We start from the raw sequence: 27,537 nt of genomic DNA on the forward strand, positions 1-27,537 counted from the left end.
CAAAACTGCAGTGAAAAAAAACAAAACAATTAGCCTTTAAAAAGGTTGAGAGTTCAGAAATCTTGTTTGCAACCAATTGAGCTCAAAATATATCTTCACAAAGTGACCGGTGTTTTTTTTTTTTCTTTTTTAAAAAGCTGCAGTGTTTGAAATGGGTCAAGTTATGCTGCACCGTGAATACATGAAACTTCAGTTTGACCTTGTAAATACAAAGATTAATAGCATAGCTGCAAGCTGCAAAGAGGAGCATTTTAAAAAGAGCATTCAAATATTATATGATCAGTTTGAGAAAGTTTTTTAATTTAAGGCATTTCAACACCATCGAGTATGAAGACTGATGTCTCCCAGACTTCAAATATAATCCAGTGACTTGATAATAAAAAGAGATAAACCAGATGATGAGGAAGCTGTTTGTTTCCCCAACTGCTCAAAGTTGCAGGTTGTTCTCAGTTTGGAAACGGCGGCCCCATTTCAGGTTGTGTGAAGGACTCCCACAGGTACTCATTAGTATTGTTTACGTGTGAACCCAGAGGGGCCATGTTGTCTTCTAATCATGGGTTTTTTACAACACCTTCTAGAGTCTGGCATCGTCTTCACACACATCTGTGATCTCATGAAGGAATATTTTCAGGTCAGCGTTTGCAGAAAATGCATATCCAGTGTTTCACTACAGGAGCTGTTACTGTTCAAACAAAGAGCTGTTCACATGCCTCAAATCATTTTTTTTAAAGTACAATTTAAAAATGCATCTATTGAGTCAATATTTCCCTGTTAGCGTCAATCATCACAAGATTATTGATTAGGTTCAGACTGCCTGATGGTTTGCAAATGAGGCGGTGGATGTCGAGTTCGAGGTGCAGCCTGAAAACAGATTGAATTCTGCCTAATAAAATGGGATATAATCAATTACCTTCTTATTATGATGCTGTGTCATAAAGCTGCACTGCCTGTAGCAGGTAAAAGATTCATGTGAAAAGACAAATCATGCTGCAGGATGACGAACAACAGCAAATCATATCTTTTGTTTGTTAACTCTTGGTATAAATGTCAGGTAATTACGTATCAAACATGAATTAAACAATTCATAATGACTAACACCTATTTTTTGATGGTATAAAAAAACTATACATTCAGTCTTTTGTGTATAATAAATGTTACAGGAACTGAACTACTGGTTTAACATGTTTCCATATACTTGTAGCCAATTAAAACATGCTATGGAGGACAATATGTTTTGACTCAAATACATGATGGTAATTTATTGATTCGCACAACAGATATACTTGTTTGTTTTTGGTTATTTATGTCAATGTCTTTGAGCATTTAGAAAAGTGCTATATAAAATTAATGCATTATTATTATTAATAATATATTCATCAGTCATTATGAAGCCTACTTAAAGCAGTACTATTGGTTCTGGCTGAAGCGTATACTCAGAAATTGTGCTTTTATTTCATTATTAATTAAATATATATATCCAAAAAGCTTTGTTTGTGTGTTGTTTTTAGTAGCCTAATATCAGTGGTGTTGTGCAGGGTATACACAGGTATGCAGAGTATACCCACATTTAAATCTCCTCTCATTCTAACATTGATTGATTGGCAATTTTTGTAAAGAGATGACACTCCCTACTCTGTCTCTAATTGGCTGGTATGCACTAATGAAATATGCAAGACTCTGTTCATAACAGAGGCTGTGTATCCTCTGCTAGATGGGTCACTTAAATAAATAAATAAAAAATTTGGGGGGGGAATCAATAGTATACCCACTTCTTACACCACTGGCTAATTTGTGTTTCAAGGCAACAATCACCATCGAGTTATTCTGTTTCCCCCCCTTGTTTAATTTACATCTTAAAAGAAGTGTATTATTTCCAACAGCAACTGAACGCAGCACGGAGGTAGCGCGGGACTGCGCGAGCGCCTTTCTCCACCCCCTCCTCCTCCTCCTCCTCCTCCATCCCGCGCCTCAACCGCGCGTGTGCCCGCCGGTGAGGGCGCGCGCACGGGAGGTGGCGGGGGGTTGTGCTCGCTCCTGCTCTCTATGCTCTCTGACCCCAGTGGCAGCTCCGACTCACTGCACTCCGGCTCCCCCTCCGTCACACCGAGGCTGCTCGCTCTCTCTCTCTCTCTCTCTCGCTCTCCCTCTCTCTCTCTCTCTCTCTGCCTGTTGTCTGTCAGTGTCTCTCGCCCTCCTCTCCGGCTCTCTCTCCCCCTCGCTCTCTTGTCTGGTTTCTTTCCACAGGAGCCAGCCGAGGTCCCGCCGGGTCGAAGGTTCTGCCCTATCCGCCCAGACTGCCGCAACCCCCGGACCGGCCGCGTTCGAACCCGCCTGCCTGCTCCCCTGTTGCTGCCGCATGGACCCGCGTCTCTTCGCCGCCGCCGCCGCCGCCGCTGCTGCTGCTGCTTCTGCCGCCGCCGCCGCCGCGTAGAGGGCGACCCCGACCCGACACTCTTCCTCCGGCCAAGATTAAAAAAAAAAAAAAAAAAAAAAAAAAAAAAAAAAAAAGCCCCACACGACGAAGGTAGAGCAACCTTTCCTGCTTTTGCTTTGAGAACCGGAGAGAGAGAGAGAGGGGAAGAGAGGGCAGACGGGGAAGGAAAAAAAGAGAGAAATTCCTGACACAAAGCCGACGGTGAAAAGGTGGCTTGTCATTTACGAGGACGAGCAAGAGGTTAGCGCGGCGGTGCTGACACTGACCACCTTTGGGTTGTTTTTTTTATTTATTTATTTTTTTAAATATTATTATTCCAGGAGCAGAGTTCAGGATCGCACGGACCTTTCTTTCTTTTTTTTTTTATTATGTGTATGTGTGTGTGTGTGTGTGTAATTCTGCAAGCGTATGCAGCGTTTACATAGCACACATCGTGTACATGCACGGTATCAGAAAGGGTCAATTTATTCGCCCCCTTTTTGCTTACCGGAGTGATTTCTCCTCGTGAAGTTAGCTGTACAGTGTGCATCCGGATCCGGGCTCGACCACAGAGCTGACAAATGTGTGCACCGCTGTTACAGAAAAAAAAAAAAACAGCTCAGCGCGAAGCTGCAGCCTGCATAATAATAAAAAAAAAAATCCACTGCCAGGGCAGGTTTAGCAGGCTATGCTACAGAGCTAGTTGCTGCTACTGTAGCCACAAGGTAGAGACAGACAGTCCGACACACACACACACTCACACTCACACACACACCGACTGCACACGGCGAGGAGACCGTGAAGCATGCTGCACACAACTCTATAGTTTTTCGGCCTGCATTTGCAATATTACCAGGGAGGCTGCAGGAGAAGTAGTACTTCAGGTTTTCGTTGTTTGCCTTCGGGAGAAATAATAGCAATGGGTGACGTGTGTGCAAGGCAAAGGAAGCTTTTAATTAAATTATTTCATTTTTTTAACGCCCTGGAATAACTGTAAACTTGTGCAGCCAGCAGCAGCAGCAGCAGCAAGGAGTCATTGAATTTGGAGTTGTTTTATTTTAACTTTTGCAATCTTCTGAGTTTGTGCTGTAGTAAAACCTCTTTAAATATAATTTGCACGAATTCAGTGTTCCCACTTTTCCTTTTAATGTCTTGATGGCATAAAACTGACTGTGCATACATCACAGGAGGCTGACCCAGAAAACACTAATCAATGCTTTGGTACTAAATGGGACAGATTCAAAAAAAAAAAAAAAATTCCCAAGCAACTTCTCGCTGCTGTATCACAGGATTTAACCACCAAGTGAACTCTGGAGCTGCTGATGATTACCCTACATTTAAAAAAAAAAAAAAAAATTGACAGACTTTTTCTTTTTCTTTTTTACAGGCTTGTAAAATTGAGGGCATTTTTTTTCTACCCGTTTTTTTTTTTTTTTCTACTTCTGGTGCTCGGGGCTTCATCAGGAAGTCTGGTATAAAAAGCCTGTCAGTGCTCCACAGTGGCCACTTTACTGTCAGTCAGGGAGGTCAGACAGGAGGGGAGCTCTCACACACACACACACACACACATTCACAGACACACACACCGAGGAGCCCGGTGAGTGACTCTCGAGATGCAGAAACCACACTTGTTCTGCTGAAATTTGGCTGCTTTTCTCTGTTGTGCACACTATAAGGAGTTGGGAGTGTTTTTTTTGTTTTAGCCTGATTTAGCTGGTTATGCAAAGGTTAATTGTCGCTGGTTCATTACAGAATTAGAGCACCAGGCCTGCAAAATTACAAAAAGTGGATTTTTTTGACTTGTTTTGTGTTCATGTCAGCGGGGACTTGTTCTGTTCTCCTGTGCACGCTTCGTGAGGAATTTCTTGTTTTATTGCAGCAATTTCCTCGGCTGAAATTACACCTGCAGCTTTTTAATTCTTATTGCTTAGTTTAAATCCAACAGGCTAATGGCTGTGAGGCTTTGCCTGCAGCACTTTTTTACATTTGAATATATTAGTTTGCATTAACGCCAGCTTGGTTATGAGCAGCGGAGCAGAAATTCAAAAAAAATGAGCCTTCCAGATTGTAAATTGTCGCCTTAACAATCAAGTGTTTGGTTTTTTTGGAAAGATTCTCACAGAGTGGCATATTGTTGGAAAAGGTTGAGTTATTTTGCTCATTATCTTGAAGCATTTTTCTAATTAGGGATTTTATAAACTGGTTTATGAGCTGCTCAAGGAATTTATTTCTGCAAAAGCAAAAGCTCTGTTTCTCTTAGTGCTGTTAGAAACCACAGAATAAGATAAATTGCAGCATTGATTGTGTATGAAAATGTGGATCTGATTACCTATTGTGTGCTGTTCTGCCTTAACCCAGAGACACTTGAGCTCCTACAGCCACCTGTTTTTTGCTTGTGCATTTTATTTCTTGCACATTAAAAATGCATACATGTATTTGCAGACGTTTGACTGTCGTTCTGTGTAAAAAAAAAGAGAAGCTGCTGGTGCATGTCTCGTGCTCACGCTTGAAGCAGCTGATGTGTCTCTTTGCTCCTTTTGCTGCAGACTGCAGTGTGTCAGGGTCGAGTCGGTCGGCTGGGTCGCTGCTCCTCCTGCTCCCGTCGCTGCTGCTGCTGCTGGGAGACTTCCTGGACTTCTTAAAGCGGCTCTGAAGGATGACCGCTGCACGGCTCGCTGCTGAATCCCGGTGAACGAACGGCGTCTCATGTCCAAACGGCGGAAGGATGGCTCATGGCAAAGCGACCATCACGGTGGACGAGTACAGCTCCAACCCCACACAGGCCTTCACACACTACAACATCAACCAGAGCCGCTTCCAACCTCCACACGTCCACATGTAAGTACCAAACTCCCTCACTCACTCACACACCAGTGGATCACCTGCCATCAGAGAGTACACTAAAATGAGAATCAAGGACATTTTAATTCAGGTTCAGGAAAAAGTCTAACTTTAATTAAAGAAGTGAATCATTAAAAATACTCTTCTTCCTGTTGTTTTCACTTGGATTCATTAGTTTTATAACCATTTTATTTTACATTCTATATTTTGGTGCATTGACTCATCTTTTGCGTGGAGTTTTAAACATGTTTTAAAGAAATCCAAAATAAAAATAAACAATTAGATGTTTATTTCAGAAATTCCAAAACAAAAAAAAAAGCTGAAATGTAGAAAGTTTTTGAGTTGTTTTTCGAGAAGCCAATCAGGAGCTTGTTTGATGCAGAGCCTGTGTCTGTTCTTTGATTTAATTGGCTGAAGCTCAGAGAGAGTATGGTGGCCAGTAAGGACAAAATTTGAGCAAAGACAGATACAATAAAAACTGTAAAAACAATGTAATGGAAATCTAAAAGACATTTTGTCTAAGTGTAGGATAAAATGTTTCACAAACATGCCGCAGAACTTGACGCTCTCGATGTTTCACACACTTTTGAGTTCAAGCTTTTCTGACTCAGGAGGTTTTTTTTTTTTTTTCCTTTTCTCCCTGACGTGTGTCGCTTCATGCTGTAGTCAAACGTTATCATTTGTGTCATGCTGCCATTGCGGTGCATGCACACTTTGTCCGCATTAGAAGGCTCTCTTCATTTATTTATCAGACCAGTTACTTAGCGTTGCTCTTGTCTGATGTGGTTACTCTCTGCCTCTCATTAGTGGGTCAGGGCGCTGTGACCCATCAGCCCTCTCCACACACACACACACACACACACACACACATCACAGCGCTGTGTGTGTGTGTGTGTTTTATCAGTGGACAGACTTTAACACACAGCTGAGTGTGTGCATGCTTTGTGTCCTCTCCCTGTCGCAGCAGTTTGGAGCTTCCTGAAAGGTTTGTGAGTGATTATTGGTTGTGGTTATGTGAACAGCGTGCTCGAGATATTTTTGAATCGCTGAGAGTGTTGTGTAAAAAGATAACCTGAGGTCATTGAAGAGGAGCATCTGAGTGCTGCCTCTCGGCTGGGTTTTTATTGTCACTGGAGCAGATTAGTTTGTCCCTTCGTTGTGTTTCACCCGAGTAGTTTTGAACAAACCGGTTTCTTCATCAGGGCATTTTTGATTCATCTGTTTTGGTGCGATATTGCTCTTTTTTGTGTAGAAAGCTACGGCATCTTTCAAAGTATTTATTATATATTTATTTATTATTTAAGTGCAAAGAGATTCCCTGCTTTCTTACTCTGCTCTGCACAACTGTTGCTCTGCAAAACGGCGATCAAGTTTGAGCTGTTTTGATTGAGCTGCGAAACGTACGGGCAGGCTGATAGAAGATTTAACCAAAATTAATAAATATGATGCACGTTGGTGTTATTTATTTTACTCCTTTAAAAACAAGGTCTTGTCACACAACACGCAGCCAGGCGTTAAAGTGAGAAAGTCGAGCCCATACTAACACCATGCACTCCTGACTGAAGTGCAATTGTAGTCTTTAAAACTTCAACAATTTCTTTATTGTGCAAATACAACATTGTGACATGCAACACACAGATTTGCACACATCACAAACTTTCCAAAAGCAAAAAAAGACACTCAGGCCCCTCAGTGGATGCTGGGAGGATTTATTGATAAGTGAGATTTCGAGCCATCATGCTGTTTCCTCAGACTTCTTTTTCATTCTCAGCTCATTAAAGATGAGTCCGAGTTAGAGAAGAGAATTATGCAGTGCTGTGAGATCTATCTATGCATGTAGAGCAAACGTCGACCTGCTACCTGCACTCGGCCTCACTCTGAGGAGAACACTCTTCTTTTGTTTCTCTCTACAGTTCTCCCACAATCCTGTCTGCATAAACATATTCATAGAAACTGGATTGTTTGGGGGGAGAGACAGTCAAATAATGGACTTGTATAAACAGCCAGCGAGGCCTCCTTTACCTTCCTCTCAGTGTTGGCAGCGTTCTCGTTATTGTGCCACAGTTTTTTTTTTTTTTTTTTTTTTGGGATTCCTCAGCTGCGAGCCGGGCTGCCAGCAAACAACAAGCAGGCGCGCTGAAGACGGCAGACGAGGTCACGTCGCGGCTTTGTGTTACGTCAGCCCGTTCTAATAGTTGACAAAGAGGGCAATAAATCAGACCAAACGCTTCAATATGAATCAAGGTGAACACTCGCCAGGCAGCCCCAAAACAGACGCTCGATCCATGTTTTAAGAGGCGACCTCAATCTGGCAAAGAGAGATCGTACAAACAAAATCTTTAGTTCTGAAACACGACGCAGTGACATCTGAGAGGGTGTTTTTTTTAGTTTTTTTTTTTAGATTAATTATCACTTTATGCTACTTTTATTTATGAGTTATGTTCAATAATCTGAACAAGGTTTTCCAAACTTTACCTGCAGAGGACCCCCTTATAGGATCAGCCTCTGTCAGGGACCGCCCTCATGCAAAGATTTAAACAACTTTTAAACAAAGTTTCCTTGTTTTTATTAACAGGTAATAAACGTCTATTATCATGACCGCCTGAACAATAATCAACCGTATACATTTATAAAAATATATTTCATCTCTTGTTATTCAAAATGTCTTTTCATTATGAATAAGATTGCCATAAAAAAGGACACAGATTTAAATAAGTCGCGTCTTAAAAGACATGTTTTAATTAGTTCTTGTGTAACGTATGAAAGAAGAAAAAAATAGTTGTCACAAAAGAGGTTATTAGTTCATTTTTATTTTTTCAGCCATTTTGCCCCCATGTTCCCTCCAAGTTACCGTGACCCCCCCCCCCCCAGTGCCTCCTGGTGACCCCCCATGGAGTCAGGACCCCCACTTTGAAAAACACTGACCTACAAAGTCCTAAGCCGTTTTCACATATACCCTCCGGATAATATCTAGATCATTTCAGGAGGACTGCCCTGGAGATTCTCCTGACCCGGCCGTTCACATTATGCTGCTCACAGCTGGAGACTATCCCTGTCAGAGGGGAGGGGGGGGGTCTCCTGGGGTAAGAAATTACATTAAAAAAAGTAGCTGACGAAGCAACAGAGTCCGCTACACGATGCTATAATAAGAATATTTGCCTTTATATGAAGTCTACGTGTAGTTAAACAGAATCACAACATCAACTGAAGAGTGGAGAACAACATACTGATGAACTGGAAACTTAAAGCAGACATTTAATTAAGAGCATGGAGATCGTAGTGGTCGCATGCAGACACTCTCTGCACTGTGCAGCAGTCACAGTATATAAACGTCACTCCCCTCTCCTATTGGCTCGAGGTGAATTCTCCGGAGAATATCCCGCTGCGTTCTCACTTCAGGTCAGGGATGGGCAACTGTTGTCACAGCAAGGGCCCGATGATTTAATTCTCACTGCCAGGGGGCCAAATTGTAGGATACAAAAACAATTACAGTCAATTACGTCTCAAATTTAATTCAACATGATCAAACTGAGCAAAGATTATTAGAACATATTTCTGGTTTTCATGATTTCATGGCAGACTCTGTCATGTTTTCTTCATGTTTCCAATAAATTGATATTAAAAAAAATTGATCTGAGGGCAAAGTTGAGGGTTGATGGGGGGGGCTGCATGTAGTCCCCGGGCCGCAGGTTGCTCGCTCACCCCTGCTTTAGGTCGCTCTGACTTGCCGTGGAAAAAATACCAGGGGTCTGGCAGGAGGAACACCGGGTGATGTCAGAGCGAGAACAAAAAAAATGAAAGTGTGAAAACCCTAACCGCGCTCGTCTTGACGTTATGTGCTGCAGTGTTGCATGATAGAATAACTTGTGATAGCTTCTTTTGATTGCTAAATTATAATTCTGACATTTTGATTCTATGCTACAATAACTTATGTAAGTGTTGTCTTCAGTTACCTAGAAAGTCTTAGTGTTGTTCATGCTGGCTTCATGAGCTGCAGTGTAGCACCACATAGCCAGACGCTAACCTTACAGTCAAATCTCTTTGGGTGAGTGAAACTGATCTGCCTGATGTTGAAGAGGGACAGCGCCTGAGTTTCTGTGAGTGTTTCATTATTTATCAGTCGTCTGTAGTTTATTATGATTCCAGATGACGACAGAACAGCAGCAGATTGTGGGGGATGTTTTCCTCGTAAAAACAGAAAGCTGTTTATTAGCGTTATCCATTAAACAGGTTGAGTTCAATTAGATTTATCTTTCAGGAACGCAGCAGTGAACATTAAAACTGTCGACGGCCGCGTTTCAAGTTGCAAAATAATGTCGTTAAACTCCCGGAAAACTCGGGGCCAGAAAAAAAAAATCCCGGCGTTAATCTGAATTAAATGTTGCACAGTCCCGGCTGCTTTTTCCGTCTTCCCCCGTGGTCGCCGTGCGAGGTAGGAAGGAGATGTGTTGAAGCCGTGGGGCCTCTCAGCAGATATGTGTTTGGATAAATACATTAGGCTGTTTCCTGGCTTCCACAGAGCCGGCAGTGTTTTACTCACAGCCATTCTTAAACTCAGACTGGGAACCCCGGGATCACACACACACACACACACACACACACACACACACACACACACACACACACACACACACACACACACACACACACACACACACACACACACACACACACACAGTCACGCTGTTATAAGCCCATCCCCCCGCTATGTTAAGTGCTTATAGAATACGAGCTCTGTTCTGGGAAAGTAAAAGGCTTGTTTAGATTTCAGAGATAATGATCCGACTTGCTTTTGGGGTTTCTCTCTCGCTGCATCCGCGCAATATTTGGACATAAATAAAATTGTTGCTCCTCTGAAAGCCAAAAGAGGAGGGGGAGGGGGGAAATCGAAAGGGGTTGCCTGGCTTTTTGAAATTCAATCTCTGTTCTAATGTCCGACCCCCAAACCCCCTTGCCTTCACACAGAATATTTAGATTTCTGTGATGGAGTACAGCAGAGGCTTTTGTGTGGCATGGAAGGTATCACTCTCTGAACGACATGAAAACATGCGTGTAGAGCATGCGCGTACTCCGACTGACACACACACACACACACACACACACACACACACACACACACACCCAGGCGCGCACACACAGTGGCAGTTACAGGCTAATGTTCAGGAACGTGACCCTGAAGTCAAAGTGTGTTTTCTCCGGAGCATGGGATGTCTCTCTCTCTCTCTCTCTCTCTCTCTCTCTCTCTCTCTCTCTCTCTCTCTCTCTCTCTCTCTCTCTCTCTCTCTCTCTCTCTCCGTCTGCCTGTGAGTGAACGACAAACTCACTCCAGCCATGTTTGTGTCTGGTTTATTTTTCTGCGCCGTCTGTGTTTTTTTTTCTCTCTCTCCCGCTGTCCCTCTCTCTCCCCCCCCCCCCTCCCCTCTCTCTCTCTCTTTCTTTCTGTCTTTCCTCGGCCCCCTCATCGTCGTCTCGTGAAATGAAATGCTCAGCAACTTGGAACATATGCTTCGAGTTGGGACACTAATGGCTTCAAATCCAATTTGAGCGGCAGGATCTGGGCCAGACTGTAGGGAAGGCCCGAGCCACAGACGCAGACAGACAAACAGACAGACACAGAGAGAGAGAGAGAGACAGAGAGAGAGAGGGAGAGAGAGACAGAGAGAGACAGACAGAGACAGACAGAGAGAGAGAGAGGGAGTTGAAACTAAAAGCACTGCACACTGAAGATCTGGGGTCATTTTTTGGGGGGGGATTAATGTGACTCCTGAAGTTAGTCGAAAGAAGTCTTTGAGTTTATGTTGTAATGACGTCTTAAAATTACACAATCCTGTAATCCTCCTCTCCGATACTTTTTGAACAAACACAGTTGAACCTGATCGCTCTTATCATTTAATTTCCTGCAGCTTCAGGAAATCATTGAAAGGGTCTTGTAAAAGTTTTACCCTTAGAATCAAATTCTAGTACGGTTGTGAGATTGTTTTCTCCTGTTGATTGTTTTTATTGATCCTTAAAGAATAATTCAACGCCGTCTTTAAATCGTTTGTCTGTTTCCTCAAAACAGTCCAGATATCAAAGATGACAGAGAAGCTGCGTCAGAGATCGATTTTAAATCCTAAATGTTTTCAAGCCTAAATCTTTTCCAATATGGAGGCTATTATTTGAGCATTTTAGCCGTTTGGACGTCTGCTGAGTCGACACAAGTGTGAAGGAGAGCGTAGACGCGCCCTCGGAGGAAGAAGAGATAAACGTCTGCAGGGAGAAACTTAATCCAAACCTTAAATAACACCGAGTTAATCAGACGCACCACTCTGGCTCGTGCAGCCACGGTGTTGTTTGTGGTTAATCTTGATCGCAGATGTGCTGGCATTCGTCGCTCGGTGACTTAACCGCATTACGCCATTAGCGCCTTTAAGAGTGTTAATTTATTGAATTCCCACCGGACGAGCGAGCCAGCAGGACAGAGTGAGGAAGAACGCCACTGCAGGAGTCAGTGATGGGAGAGAATGAGAAGACAGATCCAACAGGTGCTCTCCTGTTTCTTCTTCCTCATTGGTTTAAATGCAGTAGCTCTTTAAATGAGACTCTGGGAAGTTTCTTTTTTTGTCTGCCTGCGTTTACGATCAGGTTTGTTTTTTTTATTTGGCTGTTCATATCCGTCTGAAGTCTTCTTGACGCAGTGAAAAAGACACATGACATCATTTCCCCTATTTTAGCCTCTCTCCTCTGGTTGCTTATACAATTTAGGATCCATTTTGAAATTATTTTATTTGCTTTTAAATCTCTCGATGGTCTTTCCCCGCCCCACCTCTCTGAGCTTCTACACCCGTATGCACCCACCCGCTCTCTCAGGTCAGCTGATCAGCTCCTCCTGAGGGTGCCTAAAACCAAGTGGAAGCTCAGAGGGGACTGATCTGCCTCAGCACGTTAAACAGGCCTCTTCTCTGTCTGTTTTTAAATCTCTTCCCATCTCTTCTCCCTGGCCTTTGACACTTAGTAGGACGTTGACTTTATTTATTTATTTATTTGAATTCTTTTGTGCGTGACTCTTAATTTGACTCATGTTTTATGTCTTTTAAATTGACATTACTATGTACGGCACGTTGGTCAACTGTGGTAAGAGCTCAACAAATAAATTGGGTTGGATCATCATACTTTGAAGGAGTATTAAATCTTTAATCCAAATTCTTGACTGCAAAATAAGCAAGTTTGTGGAAAGCATCAGTTTTATGTAACTTCTCTGCAACTTTGTTCAAAAGAAATCTGAAGAAATGAGCGAAACATGATTTGAATCTGAGAAGAAGAATCAGATAAATTGAGTCCTTTCTTGAAAGGTAACACTTTATGCTACAGACGATGGAGCCCTGTAAGCTGGTAATTATTATTATTATTATTTTTTTTAACCTTTTAGGACTTCAGGGGCTCTGACACTTTTTTGAGCTGGGATAACCTGAAGTCTGCTCCACAAATGTTCAATACGCCCGCCTTCTACTTCAGTTTAATTGTGAGAATTGTGCACCAGCTTTTTAGACAGAATTGGGTCAAAAAGCATCCGTAGTGATTCTGCATTTGCTCCAAATTCAGAAAGTCGAAAAGTAAGTAATTTGAGTTCAGGCTCTAATTAGGTGGAGAACATTTTTCATGCACAACCTGAATGTTTTCAGGAGGACTGAACTGAAGCGCTGGAATATTAAAAACTGAAAGTAGTTTCAAAGTGGAGAATCATCTCTCTGCCGTCTCTGGGTTTTGTAAAAAAAAAAAAAAAAAAAAGTCAGGACGCTGAGTTAAAGCTGAGTTTGACTGATGTAAAAACCTTCAAGTGGAGAAAAGTCGACACTGTGCAGCCAATCTGAAAAGAGCGTTTTCCCCGAGCGTTGCTCTTAAAAAAGAAAAAGAAGAGATGATACATCCTGAATACTGTGAAATGTATCTCTTCATTTCTGCTACTCAGGTGATTGTTTACTCTGTTGATCAAACCTCATTCACTCCAGACACCTGAGCTCCAAACACCCCCCCCCCCTAGAAATCCCACATTTTTACAAACTCCTTCTCCTCCAGATGCCCGGTTAATTATTCCCTCCTTCTGAATAATTGAGGAGCTCGTAAGTATGAATCATTTAATGACACTGCTGCCGCCGCCTGTATCCATGCACACACGTTTATACTCTTTAACACGAGCGAGTGAGGCTACAGCGCCAGAGGAACGCGGCCTTCTCACACTCATTTGAATGCCGTCCTGGTTTTTATTAATGAACTTCCTGATTTTGTCATGCTCAGTATTTCCTCTTTCTTTATGGCGCAATGTGCGGCTGTAAATGTGGCTGTAAAAGGAAATCGTCATTAAGAGTTGTGATTTTTATAGGGAGTGATGAGAGGAGCAGCCTCAGTTTCACAGCTGAGACTTTTATCAACACACACAGTGAATATACAGATTTCTGTTTTCATGCAGTCTCCTTTTAATGTGTTTGTTTTGGGACGGAGAGAAGTTGCGCCGGTCGAGGTGCCCGCATGATAATGAATCGGGACATTTCTATCTCTGTGTTGGAAGCCGTAGCTGCACTGCACATGTGACTCCATTTCGGCACCGAATGGAAAAGTCCAAAAAATCAAAGCTATTTCCTTTTTCCTCGTGTGATGTTGTGTAGTAAACAAGTCGGTCCTTGTTTACTCGAACCCCTTCAGCAGCCGGGATGCCGCTTTGAAGATGAGAGAGCTCTGAAAATTGGTGATTTAATTGTGTGAAACATGAAATGTGGACATTTCAAAAACTCCCCCGTGTTGTCTTATTTACTGTTGAACACATCAGAGTGGTGGCTGTGTGTTCACCCCGCAGCTAATAGATCTCAAATAGAAACACAAACAAGGACAGTGTTCCTGTTTGTTTTTTAAGTGCATCACAGTTTGCTTCTTGATTTTCTGTTGAACAAAAGAACTGCTGCGTCTCCCGTTTCTCATTTTGATCAATAATGTCCTCAAAACTATAAATACAACCTCTTTGGAAGCTTTGAATGAAATATTAGAGCTGAAACATTTTCTTATTGGAGCGTTTGTCAAAGTTTGAATCTGTTTCTGTTTTTGTGCTGTAACTGTTGAGTATTAAGTTTGTGGTGAAGCTCTAACCTGAAGGTAAACTCTGTCCGGGCTCTGTTCTTGTTTGTGGTCGTCTGGCTGAAAACCAAAACGTCTCCAGATGACAGATGAGGATCCACTTATTAGTAGCTAAATCATGTTCAGGGGTTTCTTCTATAACCTCTGTGCTGTTTTGTTTTCTGTGATTTTGTTATGATTTGTTCACTTCTTGGTGTTTTATTGGGTCGTATGGTTCCGATCGGTCGTCTGTAGTCAAGACACTCGCATTGATTTAGCCGATTCCAGACTTTGAATTTGTACTCACATCTTCATTTTTTTCACTCTTAATAAAAATATCAAGTATGTTGGAGATACAAACAATACATAACTGTATTGTAAAAAACGAAAAAGTTTTTTTTTTTCTTACAAAGGGGAGGTTTATAAGCGTTCTTACTCCTGCACCTTTTCCTTCTTTTTGTAAAGGCCAAAAAAAGAAGAAGCATTTTCTCACTAGATAAAAGTAATGGATAGTGGATAGAGTCGGAAATCAAGGAGAGAGAGAGAGAGAGAGTGAGAGTGAGAGTGAGGGGGAATGACATGCGGGAAAGGAGCCACAGGTGGGATTCAAACCTGGGCTTGGAGGATTACAGCCTCCATACCTGGGATGCGAACAGAAAACCGGTGAAGACACACTCAGACTAAATCACGAACGGAGAATGAAAAAGCTGTTTCAAGCTGTTGATTTACCGCGCTACGACTTACTGCAAAAACTGAAAAGAAGCCGGGAAATGATAACCGCTAAACGGCACAAAGAACACCAGAGGAGTCTCCAACCGAGAGAGCGGCCTTCTGTTGACCTCTGACCTCGTCGCCCTCGTCCTGTTTCTCTCCCCGAACAGTTTCGTTGGAGGAGCGGCACGTCAGTCAGGCTGCAGCTCTCCTGAGAACAAAGAGCCAGTCCCATTTCGCGGCCTTTTGTTTTCTGTCGGCCTGCCGCAGCTCGCCTGTAGGATTGGAGGGGCTTTTGTAACAAGAGAACCCTTGATTAAGTTCCCTCTCCACCCCTGACCTGCTGCTGGAGCCCCGGCGGGACGCGCATGGCGGTAGTTGTGGAGGGAGTTAAGTGACAGTTGACATTGGACAGGTCTGCTGTGGTCTGGGATTGAAGCCCCTTTGATGTTTTTTTTTGTTTTGGCCTCGGAGCTCTCGTAGCCTGGCATCGCAGGGCACGATCTCCTGATGATGTCACTTCCTGCTAGACTTGAAGGAGAGGGGAAGCTGCCCTAGCCTGCAACTCTTCAACGTGACAAGTCCTCCGTTTGGTCCGTTTTAAAGTGTGTTTAGTTTGCCTTGAGCGGCAATCAGTGCTTTTGTTCCTAATAGACATGACTCATTCCCAACTGTCGTCTCGTTACATGGAAGCATAGAGGACGTCCTTTTTTAGTTTCTGCAAGGTGAACGCGTCTTACCTTCAGAAAGGGAGATCTATACTCAGAGACGCAGAGACAGAAGTGTGGTGAAGTTGTTGTCGTCTCCTTTTTCAAAAACAAAAACAAAAAAAAAACGAGCTATGAGGATCTTGAATGAGTTGATAAACTAAGAAGTGAGGGAAGAATTGATACACGTTCCACTACCAGCAGTGTTTTTCATATCTGTGGGTGTGGCTGCTGTGGCTCAGTTTGTAGAGTCGGTCGTCTCTCCACCAGAAGGTCGAGGGTTCGATCCCCAGCTCCTGCAGCAACATGTCCGATGTGTCCTTGGGCAAGACACTTAATCCCAATTTGCTCCCGCTGCTTTGTCGGCGCTGTATAAATGGGATTAGTTACTTCTGATGGACACTTCACATAGAAACCTCTAATATCAGTGTGTGAATGTGTAGCTGTGACCTGCAGTGTAAAAACACTTTGAGTAGTCAGAAGACTAGAAAAGCGCTTTACAAACTCAAGTCCATCGACCATATTTTAATCGGTGAATGCTGTACCCATAGTCACCTAAACATGTGGTGATATATATATATTTAGGTTTTCACTTCCTGAACTGGATCTTTTCTACGAGGGGGGGAAGTGGTCTGGAAACACGGCATGAATAAGTGACACGGAGGTTTTAATGGCTCAAAGTCGTTTATGTCACTGATTCTGAGTGTTTGTTGTGTTTTTGCTCGTTTTGCTGTGCTTGTAATCTCGACGGCATCAAATGAGGTAAACCTCAGTGTCCTTTTCGAGAACAAATAAAGGTTTGAAATGACAAAAACCTTTTTATCAGAGTTTTGTCATGATTTTAAAATCCTAGATTTACTAACCTAATTTAACTCTTTTCAATCTAGAAATATCTGTATCTGTTTTATTTATTTATTCTTGTTTGCGCTCCTACATGTGACCCAGACTTCGAGGTACACACTGAACTGTTAATTGTGTGTCCCATTGCAATCCTAATCTTTACACAAACTGGTTAAAAAAGACGCCTGGTGTTTAAAATAGAAACACCACGTTACAAAACACGTCGGATAACTTCGGTGCTGTGAAGTGAAGCGGTCGAGCTCTTTTTTTAGTGTCGGTGCGGTTTCGGTCCAGGTGAACACTTCTTCCTCTGGTTTATTCTCCCAGCGGTCGGCTGGTTGTGTCGGGTGGGGTGGGGTGGGGGGGCCCCCGGGGGCCACGTCGTGCCTGTCTCCTCAGCCTTCCTCCCATCAGCCCTGCAGCCAGGCCGACTGTCAGCAGCACAATTAAGGGCTGTGCCGTAATGAAAGGGGCATTAGCAGAAGCAATTTATTTCCCAGCGCAGTGCCGGAAGGTCTCTCTGCTGCTGATATTCCGACGCAGGCTTTGTGTGCCTTACTCTGCCATTATGGGAGGACGCAGCCTGCCTGAACAAATGGAGTAAAGGGGAAAGAGGGGAGGGGATGCATGGAGGAGACGGGGCCGCCGTTCATTATTCTTTCAATCAATTCTTATTTGAATATTTATTTACAGTGTACTTTAGTGTACCATTCATACTTTCTTCTTCCATCTTTCGGCATCTTTTTCTCTGTTTTCTTGTTTCCTCGTCTCTCGTCATCTCCCACCTTTTGCCTCCTTCTCTGCTCCCATTTCTTACCACCAGCACCACCAGCACCACCCCCTCCTCCACCGCCACGCTCCTCTCCCGTTATTCCTGTGTTCATTTTGTTCCTCTGAAGTTTATTGAATTAGCGCAGACAGCTGAAATGCAGAAGATAACAGAGGCGCTCGCTCTCTCTCTCTCTCTCTCTCTCTCTCTGCTCCTCTCTGAGAAATAGTATTGCACGCTGGATGAGTGAGCGGTGTTTGTGTGTGTGTGAGTCTGCTGGAGGGGGAGGGGAGCTGAAGCAGAGGTTATAGACGGAGGAAATGGGGAGTATTGTGTTTTGATGTTTTTCCTGAAAGAGCGATAAAGACAGTGTGAGCTCAGTGGAAGATGAGCGGCTTTTCTGTCTCCAGTTCAGCGGTGATTATCTCTTAAACGCACCGTCCTTTGGCAAGGTGGGCACGCAGACATCACATCGTCTCCCTGATAGTCTTTGTTGTGATGTTAGACGAGGAGGCGATGACAGAAAGCTGCTGTGATTTGAGTTCTCGTCATTGAATCTGAGCTTTTATTTTTATTTTCTGTAGGCTCCGACATTCTCCTGCTGTCTTCTTCTTCTTTTACTTTATGTTGTCATCAACAGTTGGGGTCCTTCCCCATGTGTCATTGCTCTCTCTTTCTCCCTTATTCCCGACTCTCTCCACCGTCCTATATCTCCAATAAAAGCCCAAAAATACATTGTATCGATATTTATCCCCATCATTTGGATAATTGTATCACAGAAGTCAGGACAATGATCTATTGAAATATCTTGTTTTCCAATCCGTGATATTGAACAAGAAAAGTCAGCGAGCACTGACCTCTGATAACAAAATTAGTTTCCTTCCTCTACATCAATTAAGACCGCCTTCTTTGCACACCTCCTCAGTCGTTGGAAGGTTGGCCAAACTTCTACTTTCCCGTCTTCTCTTTAAACTTGTCGTATAGATTCACAGTCTTTGTACTGGGGACCAAAAAGCCATATGCTGGTCCTTAAATCCAACCTCAAGTGGGAGTGAAAGCTTTTAGGTTTTTTTTTTTCTGCTTGGATTGCAGGGATCACTTTACAGTCTGATCGTAGCCTTCAACACAAAGTAAAAGAACACTTTGAAGCTCTTAAAGCTACACATCCATTGTGTCCGGTCCAGGTGGTGTGTGTGCATTTATTTTGAATATCTACTGGTGTGTTTGTCTGCTACCTTTTATGATCTTGTTGTGAAGCTGTGAGTTGCCGCCAGTGAGGCAAACTTAGTGAAACAAAAGTTGAGAAGACGAAGAAAGTCAGTCAAAAGAAATACCTAATGTCATTAAAGCAAAAACGCTGGAAATTGTTGCGAAGTGGAAAGAATGCGTTGTGGTATTTTGAGCTCAATTAATCCTGCAGAAGCTTGAAGTTTGAGTTGAAGTTGGACACACAAACTAAACAGTCGCTGCCTCTTGTGTTGATTCCAGCTTGTTGTCTTCCTGTCGGGCCTGTGAACCAGCAAAACCTCGACCCTGTTTGTGATGTATGGACGGAGCAGCTTTAGTTGATTAGCAGTCTATTTCAGCATTACCCCCTCTGACCCCGGAGGTTTAAGGTGGCTGCGTCCCCCGTGTTGATTGTCTTATTGATGAACAATCATTAGCAGGACGCAGGACGACTCCGCGAACAAAGACGGGGCAGGAAGCAGAGAGGAAGAGGAGCTGGAGGCTAATCTCTGTGGCAGCAGGTGGCAGCAGGTACAAAATGGACAGAAACCATGACAGGGCTTTGATTGACAGGTGTTTCTGTCTGAGACAAGTGGGCAGCTCAAAGGTCGTTGACCTCATTAACCCTAGCCGGGCTGGGAGGGGCTGTCACAGCAGAGCAGTACCAAAACCACATCTGTCTTGAATTGAGAAAAATTGCTCTAAATTTTGACATCCTTGTAGAATATTCAATAACTTATAAATACAAAAATTAAAGGTGTGTACATTTGGGATTTGACCCTTTCCCCAGTTTGTTCTAATTAAGGGAAATCTTTATGAAGCAAGCGATGATACGTCAGACGATAACGTACTACAGCTTTCCTTGACCTGATTAATACTCTCACTAAACTCAAGTTAATCCTGCAGCAAGGTTCAATATCTCTCAGGAGAGTTGAGGCTGCTTTAATGGTTTCTTGGATTATCCGGGGGTGTGATGTTCATGTGTTCACATCCTTCATTGATTGTTCTCATACTTTTTATCCTGGCTGTGCACGGGGAAACCCATCAAGTATTTACATTCTTTATTTATAGCAGAAGCTACATTTTGATAGACTAAAACAGCTGTAAGGGGGCCCAGATGGCCTAGCGGTTAGGTTGCACCCCATGTACAGAGGCTATAGTCCTTCAAGGGGGCGGTTCAAATAAATGTTTCTCCTTTCTGGCATGTCATTGGCAACTCTCTCTCTCCACAATCTCTGACTCTATCCACTGTCCTGTCCTAACAAAGCCTCAGTCTCGTCTCGGAATCGAAAACATTTTGACTCGGTCTTGTCTCGGTCTCAGTCCGGTGGACTCATGATTTTAAATCAAGACCGACCTAGACCACCACTGATCGGCTATTTTCACGTCAACTTCTTTTCATTCATAAATTTGATTTTCTTCCCCCGGTTACGGACGCAGCAATCCCGGTGTTAAGGTCTAAGCGAGTGACATGCTGCAGACTTTTATTTATGGTCTTGGTCTCATCCTGTCTTGGTCTTGTCTCGGCCTAGAAGCACTCTGCTCTCGGTTAGTGTGGTCTTGACTACAACACTAAAAGTCTCTAATGATTCTTTTGATCAGGCCTGATTTAAACATTGAAGAAAGATGTAGAAGTTTTCTTTTGCGCTGATGGAAAGCAGAGGTTCAGTGTTACTAATACTCCATCGATGAGCTGGACAGTTTTTTGAATGTGCAGCAGCAGCCCAGGATCTTTTTTTTTTGGACGGCCTGGACGAAAAAACAAATTTGAGGAAGTGTTCTAATCAATCACAATGATTATGTGGCCTCCTTTTAAGAGCTCGGTGAGTCAGAGTGACTTAGACGACGACCTTCTTATCTGCTGCCGGCAAAGTGTCTCGTTTGAAGAAGCGAGTTCGGCCTGATCTTTGACCCTGTTTACTTGTGTGTTTTTCCAAAAGGCCACAGAGCCAAGTGTGCTCTGTCAAAGTGAATATCCTCCTCCAGACTCCGGAGAGAACTCCTCCTTCCCTCCTTCTGTCTCTCCCACGCTGATTTATACATCTCCCACCGTTCTCCTCTTCTGTACGACACATGTAACCAATAACCGAGCATGGGTTCAAAACAGTTTTTCCAGGATTTAGCCTGTGTGTTTCTGTATTTCTGATCTCTGACACTTTATGAGAAATCAATCCAAGCTTGTGCTCCTTATTTTGGGATAACAATTCCAAATCAAGTCCATTTACACGCCCAGAAGTTCAGGTAAAAATAAAATTTCTACTAAAATCAGGAAAGCCTCGCTGGTAAAAGTGCGTCTTAAGAAAGGATTTAATAGAGATGACTGACTCGGCTCATTCCACAGCTTTGGAGCCCTCGCTGCAAACGCTCTTTATTCTCCTTTGGGTTTTTTTTGGAACGACCAGAGGACCTCTGCCTCTCACCGTACCAGTTGGCTCGTTTGGTACTCACAGGTCTGATTTATAGATAATGATTGATTGATTGATTGATATGTAGCAGGGAGAAAGGCCATGCAGAGCTTTTACAGTAATCAGTAAAAATCATACAATCACTTCTCAAACACGCAGGGAGCCTGCATCTGTCGACCTACTCGTATCACTGACGTTCATGTTTATCAGGCGACAGTTGTCATCATATAGTATCGGTCTCCTTTGCTTTGTCCGACATTTCCATCTTATTCATTTTAAGTCTTGTACTACTGTAGGCAATCTACCTAAAATGTACTTTTCAGGAGTAAATTTGTGAAAACGGCTTTAAATGCATCTTGTATATCCTTCTTTCTAGCCGATGTTTTCTACCCCTCTGTCTTGTGCATTTCTCCAGCTGGGTTGCATGGGAAACTTAACGCAGTGCGGTGGTTTACAATGTTGGATTCTGCTAAACAGAACCACGTGAAGTTTGTTATTCAGTGCAGTGAGCGCCGCCATGTTTAGCTTTAACATGTTACCGAAGAGAGTACTGTGAATTACAGGAGCTCAGGGAAGTGGTTTGTGTTGTCATAAAACATAAATGTGAAATGTTTGATGAATCTTCAAGCAGCTCGGAGGAAAAGTGGACGTTTGAGTAAAACATCAGGTGCAGAGTGTAAAACCACAACCTGCCTACATGAAGAATGAAGAGAAGGAAGAGAGCGGGTTTGATTTTCAGAGAGGAGAATTGTTTCAGTTCTCAAATGTGCAACATCTGCCTCTTGTCAACTGTGAATTTGATAATGAAGAAAACAACAAGAGCATGACAGCCTAACAGGATTTCGTGGCTGGTGTTAAGTGATTAAACTGAAAATGAATGTTGACTCGCATAAGTGCAGCGCTTTGATTTGTTTCCTGAAATGGGGCACATTAATGGGATGTTTTTGAGCAAAAAAAAAAAATCATGAAGCTTATTCTTGTTGTGATTTCTGCAGCCTCAGTCGCAGGTGAGAAGTGAATGTGTTTCAACGAAAGGATCACAGACGTTTCTTCATCCAGCAGATTTTTTTGGGTTTTTTTTTTGCAGCCGCAGACCTCAGGTTTTTGTGTCAGCTTCAATGTCATGGCGGATTTGAGAGTGTGCTGCTGCCCTCCTCCAGCGCATTAGCATTTCTCCTCTCTCTCCCCCCCCGCCCCGATTCCTTTTCCCCTCCGCAGTCTTCCCTCTGATGTCACGCCGGAGCTCAGACATGTTAACACGAACCTTCATGCTAACACGGTTCACTCGGTCGCTGGAGAATATTCTTTTACCTGCTGCAGGAGCGCAAAGAGACTTTTTTTTTTTTTCATTTTCTCCGTCTCCGTTTACAATAGATCAGAGGCCTGTGCTGCACTGCTGAACTCCCGAACTCCTGTATACATTACTAATGAACCTCTGGATTGTTATACAGTCATATGTTAACAGGAAAGACAGAGGCCCTCGCTCTTTGTGCGTGTGTGTGTGTGTGTGTGTGTAAGACTTATGCAGCACTATCATGAAGGTTTCTTGGCCCGGGCCCGCTCTAATTGATAGGGGCTGCTGGTATTTACTTACGTTCTCAGGGTGGATTAAATCTCAAAGGAAAGGGGAGGAGATGGAGGTTGTTTTTCTCCCGGCTTTGTTTTAATATGCACACTTTTTGTGTGTGTGTGTGTGCATGTGTGTGAATGTATATTTATGCATATCTGTGTGTGTTTTGTTATCCCATGTGGTTCTGCGTTTGTCCTTCCTCCATGACTGTTGAATCCTGTAAAGCTGCATGACGTCCAGGCACCACAGAGCACCAAATCTAATCACCAGCCTCACTCTAATGTATGTGCTGCTCCGCTGGCTTAACGTTATGTGTGTATGTGTGTGTGTGTATAGGAGCACAGAGGCTTATTTACTGGACACAGTCAACAGTAAATATCATTATCTCTGAAGCTACTATTTCATTTTGTCTTGTGGGTTTAATGTGGAGTCCGGTCCTGCTCGGGGAAACCGAGAAGCTCGATTTGCTTCAGCGTGTCGGGGCTTCAGCTTCGAGATTTCTGCCTTTCTGAAAGAGCTTTAAAGCAGGAGGGACTTCTGATTGATGTGAAGTTGCCAGGTTACAAAGTAAACATGCTGAATAAATATCACAAACATAAAACTACTGGTAACATGAAATAGTCTGTTGAGACAAGAGTCACAGAATTGTTGTCCGCTTTGGCTTAAAATGACATTCACAGATCATCATGTTTTTCAAACACTCACATGTGCCCCTAGTCCGTCTACAAACCCTCCAGTGATGAGTAATGTCCATCCTCCGTCTTTTGCCTGCTCCACTTTTCAGAAAAAGTGTGCTCAAACAGGCCGTTTGGAGATTTTCCCTTCTTGACATCACAAAGGGCAGTGACCCCTCCCCCAGGTGGGTGTGTCCACATTAGCGGCATAAAAATCGCAGATTTTCACAGTCCATGGACCGTTGGTGGAGCGAGTTTTGGTGGGGTCCAGTGGTCCAGTTCAGTATTGATGCTGCATGAGGTGGTGAAGGTCCTGTAGAGGAATTTATAGATAAAAAGATTGAAGCGTTGAGTCAAATGTACAGTCGGTACAGTATGTTGATAAAGGTAAAAGAAAAACATCATTAAACTAATGCAGAAACATTACAAACCTTAAGACTCTACAAGGCTGTGAGGCCACTGAATATTTAAAAAATGTGAATCATCTTCCTCCAAAAGAGGCCAGAATTCAACACCTCTTAAAAAAAATGTGTCACCCGTTTGTATATCATGATAGAAAATGTATTCACCCGCCCACCACTGTTAGAAACTTGTGACCACAGGCGGCGACTGCAGATGGCTACACGCTACAGATGGCAACCAGCTTGTCCACAGTTTAGCTCCCTCTAACAGGACCTTACAGACGACAAAACAGAACAACAGCAGACTCCAGCTTCTGTTTCTGGAACTGTAACATCTTATTTTCTGTCATAGAGAAGAAAGCAAAAAAAAAAAACAGGAACATCTTCCCAAATGAGAGGTCTCAAATGTTGACTCCTCCTCCAAAAAAACAAAAACATTCTTGTCTTTTTTTTTGTTCGAGGTGCCTATTTTCTCCATCTCTGTTCATGACGTCTCCTCCAGGCAGAAACATTTTGATTCCATCGTTTGGCGGGCTGATTTTATGCCATGTTTGTGCGCACATGCAGGTTCACTCTGTGTGTTTGCGTGTGTGTGTGTGTGTGTGTGTGTGTGTGTGTGTGTGTGTGTGTGTGTGTGTGTGTGTGTGTGTGTGTGTGTGTGTGTGTGTGTGTGTGTGTGTGTGTGTGTGTGTGTGTGTGTGTGTCAGGTTGGAGATAGCCGCGTTGATTATGTGTCTGATGTTGTCGACAGAGTGACATCCCTTCTAATGAAATAATGGTCTAGTGGCAGAGTGCTGGAAGATTGCACATTGTAGACTTCAATTACAGACGAGATGATTTCCCCCCCTCTCCTCGTCTTTTCCTTTCAGTGGGAAGGAAGTGCAGTTTTTTCTTCCTTTTTAACGGACGCCCTCACGTCAAACAAAAAGGCTGTGCCACGCTCTGCTCTAAGTGTTTTTTTTTTTCTTTGAGATAATGGACAGAAACAACATGGCATGCTTTAATTCCCCGACTCCGTCTTTAGCCAATGTGAAGCCATAAATACAGCCATTGCCCTCCTCGTGTGCACAAACCAACCCGACACAGAATGTCTCCTCTTTTCTTTGACGAGCAGTTTGCGCTCCACTGCATGATTTATTCTGCAGACCATGTGTTAGGTGTTATTTATTTTGCACAACAAATGATCTTTTTTTTTTTTTTGTTAAGGTTCCACTTTCAGCTGTGCACCTTCTGCTTTCCGGTATGAAATTAGCATAGATTTCCTAAAAATATGCCCCAGAATCAAGTACACCTTCTTTTAAAGAAATACAAATTAAAAAAATAAAAACACAAGGAGAGAAAAGGACACATTTTCTGAATGTCTGCACTCCTCTACAGAGAATCATATTCACAACCATGGAACAACTAAGAAAAGCAAGGACAGGTGTCTTTACGAACGAGTTCAACATTAAACCACTTGACAGATAAGTTTGGGTTTGATGGAAATGTTGCCGTACGTTTGTGAGGAGTTGCTTTATTTGGGGTGAGAAATAGTTATTTACCGTAAAATCAGGGAATATAAGTCGCAGTCTGTTTCTGAAGGTGTCGTAGAAGAAAAAAAGGTTTATACTGTCTTCCTGCGTGACGATTTCTATCGTGTTCAGCAACGTCAACAACATGCAGCTGTGTCGCTCTTTTAGCCACTCAGGTTATCTCAACCTGTGCTGAACAACAAAGTGAATCGATCACGGTGTAGCAGAGTAACTGGTGTAATAAATCTTAAAATCTTAACTCAAAGAAGTCTCCTGTCTCAGCTCAATGATGTGCATGTTTAACCACAAGACTTCCAGTACAAATCTTGATATTTTTGCACATGTGATGAACGCTAACTACAACCCTGATGTACCCCAAAAAAATTACAGACATCATAATTCAGAATGAGTGCAAAAACTCGGTTCTGAGCTTAGAAAGTCATCTTTTTAAACATTAAATATCTGTTCTACATAATTTTATTAGTTTTTAATACCACACTTGTCACAAAGGATTAGTCAGTAATTACACAGCTTCTTTTGAATCAGGGTTGTAGAGTCCAAGTGTAAAATATGTCCCACAGTCCAGAAGCCGAGAATCATGAACGTACTGAATAAATCTTGTCGTAATTGTCATAATTAATTCATTTGAGTTAATTAGCGACCCACTGATTAATCATAACACATTCATGTTAACGTTTAATGTGAGTTTGTCGTGACATCAATTCTCACCAGCTCTCTGTTTCTGTCTTTTTTTTCAGGGTGGACCCAATCCCTTATGACACTCCCAAACCAGCAGGACACACCAGGTTTGTGTGTGTGTCCGACACGCACTCGCGCACAGACGGCATACAGATGCCCTACGGCGACGTGCTGCTGCACACGGGCGACTTCACCGAGCTGGGCCTGCCCTCCGAGGTTAAGAAATTCAACGACTGGCTAGGTACTGAAGCTGCTTAAGACACACATTCATACACACGCCCGCTGGACACGTGCATTGTTTTTACACTCGCACAAAAGCTGACGTGCAACAGGCTCTGTTGAGCAGGGACGTGCGGACGAGGGCGTGAGACATGTTGCACGCACAACCATCAACTAGACCACACAATGGCTCCGCCTCCCTCCCCTGTTGACCCCAAACTGCTGCTCTGAAGTGTCCAGTTTAACCCCTGTGACCCAACACCCTGCCCCAGTTAACCTTTGACCTCTCCCTCTGGCCCCATGCTGTGGGTGGGAGCGCTCAGCTGTGTGTGTGTGTGTGTGTGTGTGTGTTGTTTCTCACTCAACAGCAAGTATTTCATCTGGGGACCCTCCAGGCGAGCGCTGAAGGAACTCTGGAGCAGTTTTTGAGCCTTTAATGTAGTCATGTTTCACACAGTGGAAAAAAATAAAAATCATCCCTCAAAGCGAGTGCATAAATCAATAAGTGCCACCCACCACACAGGCCTCTAACTATTTAACATGTTTGAATTACTTTGTGTGTGTTTCAGACCAAACAGTCTGCTCACTGAATGTTACAGGGAAAAAAAAGCACAATGTCCTGAAGTCATTCTGAAAGACTGAACTCAATGGACAGAAGCAAGTTGTCAAAAAGTCTTTTCAGTTTGAATATCAATCAGAAGTGGAGCCGTCGGGCAAACAGACAACCTCCCCCGTACGACTTCATGTGGCTGATGTCGGCTGTTTATACCCTTTAAATCTGAGAGGACTAAAGATGCTTATAGTGAAATAATAATAATAATAATAATACATTAGATTTATAAAACGCTTTTCTGAGTACTCAAAAGAACGAAAAGAAAAAATAATTTGAGATTTTTAAGGCTCAATACATGTGGCAACCTCCAATGTTGAAAAAGGAAGCCAATGCAGAAGTGCAAAATTCTGCAGCTCCTCGAGTGTCCACTAGAGGCTGGCTCCAGGAAACACCAGAAGTCACATACACACCACAGCCAAAAAAGCTGTTTTTACAGCATAAACATGTTTACAGCCTGGTACAAAAAACTAAATAGGTCTGATTAGTTATTGTCATCACTGGCACACACTGTAATCCATAGTTAGGCACGTAGCTTACGTGATTGACAGGTGGGTGGGATGTAACGGTTTGTCAAGAGGCTTAAAACCCGCCTCAGCTCCAGCTCTCAGCCTGTCGTTAGGTTGACTGAAAGTTAGGCTGAGACAGCATTTCCAGCATGGCGGTTGCTGCTGATGAGCCTCCAGAGTCTCCTGCAGGAACAGATGGCTGATGTGACTCATCCATTAATATTTACAGTCTGTGGTTTAGATTGTTGTGACTATAATCCCAAAAAGTTGCAATGAATCAGATTTGACCTTATAATAGCTGCTGTATCCTGTCACATGGTTTAAAATGTATTATTTGTTTTCTGCAA

At 43.1% G+C, this 27,537-nt stretch overlaps 1 protein-coding gene across 3 annotated transcripts in view; it reads left to right on the forward strand.

Moving 5' to 3' along the window:
- Positions 1-1,979: 1,979 nt before the first annotated feature.
- The window catches only part of mpped2a (metallophosphoesterase domain containing 2a), a 64,422-nt gene continuing 38,864 nt past the window's right edge, over positions 1,980-27,537 (forward strand). Inside the window, exons 1-3 of one of the 3 annotated variants that reach the window (XM_065952648.1) lie at positions 1,980-2,524; positions 4,960-5,251; positions 25,912-26,093. In XM_065952648.1, coding sequence (XP_065808720.1) covers positions 5,139-5,251; positions 25,912-26,093 — 295 coding nt within the window. In that variant the 5' untranslated portion in view covers positions 1,980-2,524; positions 4,960-5,138. The other 2 variants (XM_065952649.1, XM_065952650.1) reach the window with 2 other exon arrangements.

Source organism: Labrus bergylta, chromosome 3 (genome assembly GCF_963930695.1).
Source record: "Labrus bergylta chromosome 3, fLabBer1.1, whole genome shotgun sequence".
NCBI classification, from domain to species: domain Eukaryota; kingdom Metazoa; phylum Chordata; class Actinopteri; order Labriformes; family Labridae; genus Labrus; species Labrus bergylta.